The sequence below is a fragment of the Mya arenaria genome, chromosome 17 (genome assembly GCF_026914265.1).
Source record: "Mya arenaria isolate MELC-2E11 chromosome 17, ASM2691426v1".
Classification (NCBI taxonomy): domain Eukaryota; kingdom Metazoa; phylum Mollusca; class Bivalvia; order Myida; family Myidae; genus Mya; species Mya arenaria.
The window spans coordinates 17,271,879-17,285,859 of record NC_069138.1 but is presented as its reverse complement, the minus strand read 5'-3'; the positions used below and the strand labels follow the sequence as shown (position 1 = coordinate 17,285,859).

The 13,981-nt window shown below is 34.1% G+C and overlaps 1 protein-coding gene across 2 annotated transcripts in view; it reads left to right on the top strand.

Annotated features, from left to right (window-relative positions):
• Positions 1-13,030, top strand: part of LOC128224178 (protein SCAI-like) — a 37,553-nt gene extending 24,523 nt beyond the window's left edge. For both annotated transcript variants that reach the window (XM_052933925.1, XM_052933924.1), the window contains exons 12-15: positions 923-995; positions 3,386-3,559; positions 5,167-5,267; positions 6,683-13,030. In XM_052933925.1, coding sequence (XP_052789885.1) covers positions 923-995; positions 3,386-3,559; positions 5,167-5,267; positions 6,683-6,841 — 507 coding nt within the window. In that variant the 3' untranslated portion in view covers positions 6,842-13,030. The remainder of the gene's footprint in view (positions 1-922; positions 996-3,385; positions 3,560-5,166; positions 5,268-6,682) is intronic.
• Positions 13,031-13,981: the final 951 nt, after the last annotated feature.

Below are 13,981 nucleotides of genomic sequence, written 5' to 3'. Positions count from 1 at the left end.
CCATAGTAAATATAACTCAGCATTCCAGGGATAAGGACCATAGTAAATATAGCTCAGTATTCCAGGGATAAGGACCATAGCAAATATAACTCAGCATTCCAGGGATAAGGACCATAGCAAATATAGCTCAGCATTCCAGGTGTGTGGACCATAGTAAATATAACTCAGTATTCCAGGGATAAGGACCATAGCAAATATAACTCAGCATTCCAGGGATAAGGACCATAGCAAATATAGCTCAGCATTCCAGGTGTGTGGACCATAGCAAATATAACTCAGCATTCCAGGGATAAGGACCATAGCAAATATAGCTCAGCATTCCAGGGATAAGGACCATAGCAAATATAGCTCAGCATTCCAGGTGTGTGGACCATAGCAAATATAGCTCAGCATTCCAGGGATAAGGACCATAGTAAATATAGCTCAGCATTCCAGGGATGTGGACTATAGTAAATATAGCTCAGTATTCCCAGTATGTGGAATATAGGAAACATACCTCAGCATTCAAAGGAAAGTGGACAAAGAAAGTGGATGCTTGGTTTACCATATTTACCCTGCATCAAATCACTTAGGCCTGTTGCATAGCTTATTTCATAAAAGCCACCGGTAGGCTGGGCTCAAACAGTAAAAAATAATTACTTTTACCTCTCATAAATGTACATTGATGTACCAATTAATGTCTGTCTCAAAAGGTTTTATGTCTTTTGGCTCAGCAAATGTATATAGTTATTATGTATAACAAAATAAGTGTTTGAAATTATATTTAATCTTCTGGCTCAGTCTCTGATTTAATCTACCAATTTAACTGATTAATAATGACTTGAAGCCGATCTGAAAAATACTGCCATCCCAGGTTTGAAAAATAATGCCTTTTTTGTCAGTTATTTAACATGTTTTTTTGTAAAATCCTTGTACATTTCAGCACTTCCCCAACTTGTTTGGCCAACCAGTTGTGTGCCTGATATCTCCAGAACAGGTGCCCACTACCATGCAAGGTATGTATTTCTGTTTGGCCTCATATCTCCAGAACAGGTGCCCACTACCATGCAATGTATGTATTTCTGTGTGGCCTGATATCTCCAGAACAGGTGCCCACTACCATGGAAGGTATGTATTTCTGTGTGGCCTGATATCTCCAGAACAGGTGCCCACTACCATGCAAGGTATGTATTTCTGTGTGGCCTGATATCTCCAGAACAGGTGCCCACTACCATGCAAGGTATGTATTTCTGGGTAGCCTGATATCTCCAGAACAGGTGCCCACTACCATGCAAGGTATGTATTTCTGAGTAGCCTGATATCTCCAGAACAGTTGCCCACTACCATGCAAGGTATGTATTTCTGTGTGGCCTCATATCTCCAGAACAGGTGCCCACTACCATGCAAGGTATGTATTTCTGTGTGGCCTGATATCTCTTGAACAGGTGCCCACTACCATGCAAGGTATGTATTTCTGTGTGGCCTCATATCTCCAGAACAGGTGCCCACTACCATGCAAGGTATGTATTTCTGTGTGGCCTGATATCTCCAGAACAGGTGCCCACTACCATGCAAGGTATGTATTTCTGTGTGGCCTGATATCTCCAGAACAGGTGCCCACTACCATGCAATGTGTGTATTTCTGGGTAGCCTGATATCTCCAGAACAGGTGCCCACTACCATGCAATGTATGTATTTCTGAGTAGCCTGATATCTCCAGAACAGGTGCCCACTACCATGCAAGGTATGTATTTCTGAGTAGCCTGATATCTCCAGAACAGGTGCCCACTACCATGCAATGTATGTATTTCTGTGTGGCCTGATATCTCCAGAACAGGTGCCCACTACCATGCAAGGTATGTATTTCTGAGTAGCCTGATATCTCCAGAACAGGTGCCCACTACCATGCAAGGTATGTATTTCTGTGTGGCCTCATATCTCCAGAACAGGTGCCCACTACCATGCAAGGTATGTATTTCTGGGTAGCCTGATATCTCCAAAACAGTTGCCCACTACCATGCAATGTATGTATTTCTGTGTGGCCTCATATCTCTAGAACAGGTGCCCACTACCATGCAAGGTATGTATTTCTGTGTGGCCTCATATCTCTAGAACAGGTGCCCACTACCATGCAAGGTATGTATTTCTAGGTAACAGTTTACTTGAGCCCAGGTAATTTTTATGCATGGTCCAGTGTAGGTTGGCCTTATTTATGTTTATTAACAGTTAAACAAAGCTGATTTAAGGGTTCTCGCTCTAATGTGAAAAGCGTGAGTCCTGAAGGAAATAAAGCCAAATGTAAGAACCCTCCTGTTGTTGTTCTAAACTAGCCTTCACATAACATAAAAGGCAATAGCTTTGGCAAATGTTGGTTTATGTATGACCACAAATAGGTAAAAGCATTAGGTAAAAGTAAGCAGAAGTAGACTAAGCTAAGGCAAAATGGACCAGCCTGAAATGGACCAACATGAAATGATAAGTGGATAAACATGAAGGAAAACGGCTTTTACAGCTTTGTGGTCATCAACCAAACTCACATGTGCCTAGGCTTAGAATTGAACCTCAAGGGTGCAAGGGTGAAAAGTAAATGACTGACTGGAAATGCCCAGTACAAGAAACACATGCTAATGTCATTTGATGATTAGCTCAATGTTAAAAAATTACACTCCTGTTTCAATTCCTTTGATAATGAATGTCCTTTCAGTTGCAATCATATTCTGATGAACTCAACATTTTTGAAATACCTCTGATACTACATGTTATGTTTCATTGCATTAAAATGAATTGTGAGGTTACCGGTAATAAAAAAAGTCATTGATAGCGCCAAAGTTCACATAGCAAATATTTTCGATGTTTTAATGTCTTGGAAACATTATTTTTGAGTGTTTTAGTTGGATTATTCTGTATAGATTTTAGAGATATTGGGCCCATTGTTGAGAACTTTGTTAATGTTAACAATATTATTAAAGTCTTCATTGTTAACTTTCAAATCAATACTACTCCAGAAGTTTAGTTGATACACTTGTGATCTGCTGTATTTCTATCAACATTTGAGACAACAGTTTCATCTATACTTATCGAAATTTAAATATGTGAGCAATTCATCGCATATTTCACGTTAAGAATTTAAGGGCTATTTCATTTAGACATATAACCCCGGGGGGGAAGGCACTTCAAATATACCACCCCCCTAAAGAAGCCAACCCCCTTTTGGGGTCCAAATTAGCAAACAAAGACACCCACCCATATACTATTTAAATAATTGCCTTCCCCCCTTGGGTTATATGTTTTACTGGAATAGCCCTTACAACGATGTCTTTAATCGCGTTGTTAACTTTAACAGAGTTCTGAACAATCATCCAATTGAGTGTGAATATGAACATTATCAGTAACATGACTTTTTCAGATATGCGACAGAAGGGCAACTTATTCACGTTGTTTCTTCACTGCCCGCTGATGGCGTTCTGCCATGTATGCAGCATAATAGACATTCCGATAACACTGTGGGACAAGTGTCAGAATATCGTCGATAAGTTCTTGGCTGAGACCAGCAAACTGTTTGTACGCTCAAGATCTATAGGTAAGTTTAAGTCTAGATTAGACAAGATGAGATTAGACAAAACAAGTTTTCAATTAAAATGTCAGAACATTGTCGATCAATTCTATAGGTAAGATTTGACTAGTATTCATGAACAGTGATTCATATTGAAATATGCTTAAGTGTGTCTTTTGGACTCACATATCTCAAAACCATCAGTCCTGAGCAAAACTTTGTGAGATCCAAGCGCTGTTTTGTCCACAGATTACTTCTAAAAATATTTCCTTGTATGTCCATGTTTAGGAATAATGGTTCTTTACGAAGAACATTTGTTAAGGGAATCTGGGTGGGATGTCTCAGGATGCGCACCTGGTAAACTTAATGATAAGGCTATTCGATTGTAATGTACCCCCCATCAAAGTCATTAAAATAAAGAAATACTACATAGTATATGCGTACATGCAGTTTATTGGTGATGACATATCATCTTCAAATTCCATTTCAGATCATGCATACATGCAGTTTAATGGTCCCAACATATTATCTTCAAATCCCATTTCAGATTGTGCGTACATGCAGTTCATTGTAGATGATATAACGTCTTCAGATCCCATTTCAGATTGTGCATACATGCAGTTCATTGTAGATGATTTAACTTCTTCAAATCCCATTTCAGATTGTGCATACATGCAGTTCATTGTAGATGATATAACATCTTCAGATCTCATTTCAGATTGTGCATACATGCAGTTCATTGTAGATGATTTAACATCTTCAGATCTCATTTCAGATTGTGCATACATGCAGTTCATTGTAGATGATATAACGTCTTCAGATCCCATTTCAGATTGTGCGTACATGCGGTTCATTGTAGATGATATAACATCTTCAGATCTCATTTCAGATTGTGCGTACACATTTCAGATTGTGCGTACATGCAGTTCATTGTAGATGATATAACATCTTCAGATCCCATTTCAGATTGTGCATACATGCAGTTCATTGTAGATGATATAACATCTTCAGATCTCATTTCAGATTGTGCATACATGGAGTTCATTGTAGATGATTTAACATCTTCAGATCTCATTTCAGATTGTGCATACATGCAGTTCATTGTAGTCGATATAACATCTTCAGATCCCATTTCAGATTGTGCATACATGCAGTTCATTGTAGATGATATAACATCTTCAGATCTCATTTCAGATTGTGCGTACATGCAGTTCATTGTAGATGACATATTTTTTTCAAAACCCTTTATAGTTGTGCATACATGCGGTTTATAGGTGACAATTTACATCTTCAAATCCCATTTTAGATACATGGAGTTTATTGGTGACAACATAACATCCTTAAATATCATTTCAGTCCATGTGAACATGCAGTTGATCAACAATGTCTTATGTCTGCTAATCTCATTTCAGAGTAGCTTACATGCAGTTGATCAACAATGTCTTATGTCTGCTAATCTCATTTCAGAGTAGCTTACATGCAGTTGATCAACAATGTCTTATGTCTGCTAATCTCATTTCAGACCACGCATGCATGCAGTTTATCAACAATGTCTTATGTCTGCTAATCTCATTTCAGACCACGCATACATGCAGTTAATCGGTGACGTCTTATGTCTGCTAATCTCATTTCAGACCATGCATACATGCAGTTTATTGGTGACGACTTTTTACGTCTGCTCATGCTCAGATTTGTCTTCTGTTACATCGTTCTCATTCTGCATCGAGGCTTCAAGGTAAAGGCATTTGAATGACTTAATCAGTAGCAATGTTTTTAATATTTAATCTTGGTAATTTGATCACATATTTTCTTTCACGAAATGCTACAATTTTTGTAGTTACAATTTCTGAAGGTTCGGCATTTTTGCTTCTCAGTGAGATGTCCAATCATTGCTTGGCGTTTTGATCAACGATACAACACTGTTTTCTCATTGGACTATTTACTTGACATTCTGAAGTAAGATGCGGCTCACCTGATTTTAATGATGTAAAAATTCCAAAACAGGAAATAATGAAGCTTCAGCATTCATTCAATTGATTCAATTTTAAGTGTTTTTAACACTATTTGGACACATTGAAGCATTTTCTGTCACATTTTGCACACATCTAAGAACATCATTACTTAGTGCTGGGAAGTGGTTCAAGTTTGACTATCGATAATCGGTTCCACTCAAGTAACCGATTATGGATAATATGATTTTCTGACAATACCTTAATTGTAGTATTATTGCTGTACAATAACTCGTAATCCTTAACTATGCTTATGTTATGCGTATGTTTGAAGTTATTTAGTGTTTTTGTTGCTTTCGGCCATACTGTTCATGATAAGAACACTTCCGAATACATGTGTGAACTCAAAGGGTCAAATTGGTGGAAATTAACCGAACACAAATAACCAGAGGAAAGAAGAAAGACAACTGGCTGGTTGAATTGATGATGGATTATGACCCAATACAATTGATTGTCGGCAATTTCAGTCTCAACCAATAAATGTTCGATTATAATCGATCATCGGAACATCACTATCATTACTATTTGTTTAGATTTTGATAACGATCTACCATTGCTATAAGCATTTTGTTACATTAAACAAAATAAAAAATATTCAATACATAACCCTATAAATCATGTGAGTTTAAATGAAGTTTATTTGGCTTTAGTTGCTGGCTTAAAATGAGGATACAAATCGTTTGTTGTTTAAAGATCAAGGCTACACAGGAAAGCTATTTAAAAAGATAACAATGTTTTTCAAAGGTCACAGTATAAATTGATGCAAATTCTTTTGTCTCATTTGGCTGTTATGATCAAAACAAAAAAAGGATATGATATGAGTACAGATAAAAATAAAAGTGATACCTTGTTGCTTTTTAAACTGGGGAAATGTGGCCACAAAGTAATTATGATTTTTTTTTTTTTTTAAGGCTTATATCTTTTTATCTGAACACAAATCAAAGACTTTTGTTTTGATCATTTATGATTTAAGACCAATTAGTTAAACATAATATTGCACATTAACCCCCCCCCCCCCCAAATCACATCAACCTAAACAGTGCGCCTTTAATATCCCAAACAACTGCTTAAGTTACTGGAAAAAGAACTGCAAAAAAAATGATCAATATTGCACCCAATAGGTATGTTTTCATATTTGCAGGGACCCAGTTTTTACCCCCTCTCTCATCCCGCACTTCCGACAGAGGAAATCCTGGAACATCCAACACTGTGTAAGATTGTGCTGGACTTAGCCGTCGTGTTAGAATGTCGGCCATTGTTTGCTGAGCCCGGAGAAGGCGATATCCATGTGGTCACTTGAAGTTTGATGATGGGAATAGTTTTATAATTGAATGTATAGAACTGTTGGGATTTATGTGAGTTTTGTTAGGAAAGATTGTTGAGTAAAAGGTCATTAAGAAGGAAGACTTGTATTACAGAAAAAAGGGAAGTAATGTTGCAACATGTATGCAGAAACATTTACACAAGTATTTGGTACCCAAATTTAATAGTTTCAAAAGGAACTTTAGCTTTATTTCGTACGAGATAAAGAAGGCAATTTTTTGAAATTATTTGATTTTGATGTTATTTGATAGAAGTTGCGATGTGAAGTGTTAACAGTCTAATCAGTAATTCAAGTATTGTTATTTAATTTGTTAAGCCAACTCGAAGTTTGGAGTTCTTTGTTATGAAGTAATAAAGTTTGTTGCTTGGGAAAATGAACTTTAGGTCATCATTATTTTCAAAATATTTTAGGCATTTAATTTTATTTAGTTTGAAAGCATACAATTAGCTTTGACTAGATATTTCATGTTCATATGCCTTTCATCTTTTGCCTTGTTCACATTTTGGAAATATTCTCATCTCTTCCCTATCACATTTTGCATGTGAATGCTTGGTCATTACTTCATAGTGTATAGTTTTTTATAGAAACAATTTAAAGCATTATGAATGTCATGAATATTTTTACGGTACTAAACTTTATGCATAAATGTATTTGAGATCAATTTCAGCATGTTTAAATAATTTATTACTTAAACTAATAACATTAAATTTAATGTTAATCATTTTATAATTACTTTGATTCTTAAATTTGAAGTGTGTTTCAAAACTTCTGATTTGTATGAAAGGTGTAAATATTTTGTCTTAGGCCGGATTAATATGTAGTTTGATTGGCGTTTTCCAACTCAATTAATTAGGTTTAAGGTTAGTAGGAAGTTTTGATATCACTTGTTTTATTTTAATTCCTAACCCCTTATTTCCGTATTGAAAAATATTAAACAATACGACCACTGTTGAGTAAGTCAGCAGGATTTGCCCAAAACTTGAATTAAACAGCTCCTGAAAACTCCTTATATTTTTATTTTGCCTTAAAAGCTGCTTGAAAAGAGCTTGTTTTTTGAAAATAGTTCTTAAACTTCCCTGTTCTGCTCCAAATGAAGTGTCAGTAGTAAAATGGTTTATTTATACAAAAAAGAGTTTGATCTTAGTGGACGCTTTGCTGGTATTTAATATAAATGTTGCCTGCTAATTATTGTTTGTTTTTGAAAACATGTTTTTTTCCCCATAGTTTTTTTTATTTAAGACAGTCCTTGAAAATTGAAAACAGGTCCTTGAAATATCCTTGAAAACTCCTTGACTTTTTAGTCAGTATGACTGTATGAAACCCGGACTCAGCATAGTCGACAGCAACGATACTTTCTTTTGTTACACTTCATATATACCCTGGGAAAATTGACTGACAAAATCTTGTTAATATGATTATGCATGAGGCAGGGGAGACAACTCTTCTCTTATTGAAATCACATTTTACAATTAAATACTCTTCAATAACCCTGTACTGTCAGTTGTCTCAGCAGGCGAGTGAGTTGGTGTTTTAAAATTTGTAGTGATCAGATGGACAATTCAATTTGATTAGCCAGAATACTTTTTCTATGGGTATGAGCATCTGTGCATATGTGAGTGTCATTTCCAGAGAGGAACCAATGAAACTGCCTCATTAATTATTCATGATTACATGATTATGATATTTTCAAGCCAGGTCACCCACAGTACACAATGAAGCATAGTGCAGACTATCAGGGCTATCGGACTAAGGGAAACGCCAAACAAACTATTAATTATTTTTGGCCTTATGCATTATAATCAAGTGGACACAATATGTATATTCAACTAATTTACATAACTGAATGAAATTCAGGATAAATCATGCATTTGTAATTTTGTCATTTATTCATATGTGTTTATTTTTAATTTATTTATTTATCTACGCATTAATGTACCAATCACATTTTAGCAAATTCAAAAAGTTGTACACAGTTAAGTGATATATTTCAATTTATAAGCATGCTTTTCCGATATATGATTGAAACATTATTAGTCTGAGACTTTTCTTATTCTTAACATGTTAACAATTGTCATTAATTATTTATAGAAACAGGAATGATATACATGTTTATTGCCAACATGTAAGACAGTTAAATTAGACTTTATGTTCTATATTAGGATCATATTGAGTTTTTAAAGCATTGGAAAACTATTTGCAGTGCTTGTGTTCCTTATAATTTCTGTCTCGGGACCAAAATTGCAAAGTTTTGAAAAACAAGAATTTTTGCCTCAAGATCATTCCATTGTTTTTTATTGTATATTTTGTGCTTTTAAGAGGTACATGATATGTGTATTTGTTTTAAAATATATTCTCAGCATAATTTCCCACCGTCATGTATTGCAAAATCAAAAAAATTATGTCAGATATTATTTAGCTTTTCTGTTGTTTGTTTCGGAGAAAAAAGCCGAAGTAATGTCATAGCTTTGGCCACGTTGTTGGGGTCATTTCAGTGCAAAAACTTAAACCTTGGCCATAACTCAAAATTTGTTTAAGATATTAAAAAATGAAACTTGGAACACATGTTTCCAGAGACAATACGCACATTTAAAACAAGGCCTGTAACTCCTGTCTTCAATAATTGTTGGATTATGTCCCTCTAGTTTTACTACAGCTATGAAAAAAAGTCATATTAACTCATTCTTAGTCACTACGGATTCCTCTGATTAAAATCAATAAAGGCTGACCGCAGATTTTCCCAAATAAATGTGATACAGATTTGAAAAATATTGCCTTCCCATAATTTCGACCACTAAGATGTTATTAAGATAATCAAGCAGTTATGTTTTGTCTGCCTTGCTCTACAAATATACCCTATTTAAAGCTAGAAATACCAGTGAGAAATTAAAGGACTTATGTAGTGCTTTTTTATTGCTCATTATTTTATATAATTTAATTATTGCTATCACTTATTTCAGCAATAAGTCATTTAAAATTCATTTTTGTTTCTTTCATTTTCCAAAATAATTTTTCATTTTTTGAAAAAAAATGTACCTAGCAGGAGTATTGCATTTAATTTGAAAAAGCATGATAAAGAAATCAATAAGTAAAAAATAATAAAACAAGATACAAGAATCTTTTTTAAAGTATGGTATATGATAATAAGAAATATAACCTCAATAAGCTATTTTCCAACATGAATAACAAACATGCATATTTAAAATGTAATTTAAGAAAAATGATTAAATGAAGTAGACGAGAAACTGTTCGATATGATCATACACACTCTTGTTTTGTTTAATAAACAGTGTTAATATAACTATTTATATGTAACGCACAATATCATACATGTTTCCTCATTTATTTTCATCTTTTTGATCAGTATGCCGTGCCATTTTTTTTTTCTTTCATAATCATGAATTAGGTCATTTTTTCATCTTTTTTACTGCGTTTATTTCTTAGCAGACACAATTGATCACATTTGGAAAAATGATTTGAAAAACATTCCCCCTTTTAAATAATATGTAAAAATATTCTCCCTTTTCTGAGGTATTTAATAAGATAGCTATAATGTTATGTATGTAAGGCTATTGTTTTAAAGGTACCAGTTATAGGGTTAATGGCTTTCTTGTAACATACATATACATGTAGTACATTTGGTTTTCTCATGGCATTTTGGTGGACAAAGTACTTAAAAGATTTTATCTTATTGCTGTTAAAGAAGCACTCTCACATATTGACAGTTTTGACAACTTTTTATTGTTTGTCTTTGATCGAGCCAACTTTTTTTCAAATATATGGAAAACAGTGATATAATGTTGAGAACAAATATCGGGTCACAGATTTTCTGATTTCTTTTTGAAAATTTATGTTTAATAGCTTAGAGCATTACTAATACTTAAAGCAAAAATTAAATTTTCTGCAGTTTTTCAAACAATTGAAATCTGCATTATTGCGAGTTATCTTATATGAGGCGATTGAAGGTATTGATGCCAAATCAGCTATTTCGTAAACCAAAATAATACAAATGCAAAAACTGTCAATCTGTGAGAGTACAGCTTTTAAGCACAAAAACAGTTTCTGATTTAATGAAATTCTTATACAGTATACTCTCAATTGATTTTTGATCAGTTCTTAATTATGTTTTTAACAAATTTCCATGTACATACATTCTAGTTTATAACATTCCAGTACATTCCATGACTCTGATGTACAATTGGGTGAATTTGTTTGTCTGGTGACCCTGTTTTTGAAAGGCATTTATGAGAAGGGTGAGAATATGTTGACAAATACAAAGAAAAGAAATATATTTGGCCTTGAAAGATCGCAAAATAGGTAATTTCACGGTTGAATTCCATTGGAATAAATAACAAATCCGCAAATAGCAATAATTGTATGTGTTATGTTTTTTGTCATTTAATTAACATGTTAGAAGTCATTGAATATATCTATTCAAATGATAAAAAACACAGGCTTCTTAATTTTAAAATATCGGATTGTACAATGAATTCCTGAAATGAAATGCAAAATCTTATTCAGAATACCTGTAAATTTTATTCTTAAATTCTATTTCTTATGATTTTTTTTTTCTACAAGAATTTTGTTTGTTTGTTTTGTAATTATGTGTTCATGTATACATATATTTTGTGGTTTTGTTTAAGTTTGAATTTTGTAGTTTGTGCTTATATAATCAGCTTGCCATATTGTCACAATTTATTTTTTTATGCACAATATTTTTTGTTGTTTATTTATTCTGTATAGTAAGAGGTTTCTGATTTTGAGTTGCATTGAATATCAATTTATTAGCATAACTATTGGCTGAGTAAGGAGAGCTTTTCTATGGTCAATGCAAAGAACTTGTGACTCGAAGATTTTTAGTTTTAAAGAAAAAAGTTGAGGTATTGTCATCGTCTTGGAGTCATTGTCGTCCTTAATGTTGGTGTGAAGATGTATAGCAAAGTCCGAAGTGGTTCGAGGTGGTTGTCAAGATATATAATCGACCTCTGTTTAAACAAAGTGGCAGAAATTTCCAACCTGGATTAAGTGGCCACCTGTCTTAAGCAGCCACTTTGACCTTTTCCCAAAGGTGGCCACTGAATAGAGGTTTTGCTGTAATAATATTTGAGTTGTGTTTTGACTGAATTAAAAAAATGAGCGTTGGTGTTTGTTGTGGGGCACTCATGTTTGGATATGTTTAAGAGGGGGCAAAAGCAGATTTCTGTGACAGATGTTAGTTTGGAAAATGAATCTACACATTTTATTTTCATTACACCATTCACCTCTTTTTGTGAAATATTTTTTCTACATTAGTTTGCATGTATGTTTTAATCAGGTATGTTTTGTGTTGCCTGTGATGCATAGCATGCAGAGACATGTTGGCGTTTGCCTCACACTTCCTTTTCTGAACAATAACTTTTGAACGACTTCTGGTGGAGTCTTTGTTTGCACACCGGTAATGGTCAGTTGGTGACCCCTATTGATTTTTGGGTTAGTTGGCCAAAGGTCAAGGTTATAGTTGATGGGTGTTCCAGACAGGCGACAAACGATTGGAGGAATTTTAGTTTATTTGTTTTTAGCATTTATTTTCATGTTGTATATGTTTTGGGTCATAAAATGTGTTTCATAAAAGAAGTATTTTAATTACATTTGTTTCCATTTTGTTAATGAGAATTATTTACATTTTCTGTGATATTTATTTATTTATGTTAATGTATTTATTTTGTATAATTTGTTGTGATTTGGTTTTGCTATAAGTCATGAGCGAGTGTTTCACACAGGGTTTTCAAAGCATTCATTTCCTGAATATGTAGGTAAATGCATCAGTTGCCGGCAGTTGTTTGTTTTAAAGTTCCAAGTACAATCTCAGACAATCTCTAAAAACATGATTTTCTTCAACACTTTCACAAGCCAGTGTACCCAAACTTACTGAAAATAAGTTCCCTAGTATTTCATTTTTGCACAAAAAAACTTTGTTTTTCCCAACAAACAAGTCACTGTAGGTCATGTACAGTTGTATAAAACTTAAAAAATGTTATACTACCTGTTTCTGTTTTTTCTTCATCATTGTATGTAAACAGGTGAACAACTATTCCATGCCTTGTCCATGATGTAAAAGCACATTATTTTTGTGTGTTTGCCTGACGACTTCATACCTAACCAGTAATAAATTTTTGATTGAAAGCAATAGTTTTGTGTTATTGTATATTTTCATGGAGTTGACAACAAGTAGTACACTGTATTCCTGTATGGCGTGTTGATTTTTGGTTTGAGATAGATGCAGTGAACTTCGTACAGAAGGTGTGATAACATCATTTAATGCAAATAAATGATGCTCTATTTGGTACATTCAAAACCAGTAAAGCCAGATAACGTTAGTCAGTCAAGAGTTATGGCCCTTCAATTATCAAAATCTGACCTAATTGCGTGAGACTACTTTCTTATTCACCCATTTCTTATATAATCTTGATAATGGAAATAATGTACAATGTTGATAAATGTCATGTGTTGGATGTGTTTTTACTTGAAGGCAAAGTTCTGTGATATCGTATGTCCTATAATTGTATACATACTGTCCACTGTTTGATACACGAGTTCAGTGATCATTATTGCGACACACAAAGTGAGGCTCTGATAAACTATTTTTGGAGATAAACTGTTGGAAAGTCCTTGGCAATAATCTGTGATCATTAATTAATTGATATTTATCTGGATAAATCATCTATAAGGACCTCAATTATTTGAGTCAGTTTATGGGAGGAACACATTCCACTAGGCTGTCCTCATTTCTTGTAACAGCATTGCGGTTTTCCTTTCAATTATTATGCCCCAATATGCATTAAATTCTAAAACTTGATAGAGTGGTTGGTCATCAGCAGATCAACCGTATTGATATGAGGTCAGCAGGTCACACGTCACAGTGACCTATAACACAAAAAAAAACATTACGGTAAGGAATTTGAGGTCAGATGAGCTGAGATCACGCTTACAGTGACCTTGAACACATAAATCTTATCTGATTAATAACTCTACGTTTTGGCCTACGGTCCTTAAATTTGGTAGTGAGGTTAAACATGACCTGCAGAGGACCTTATTGATTTTGAGGTCAAAGGTCACAGTGACCTATAACACAAAAACTTT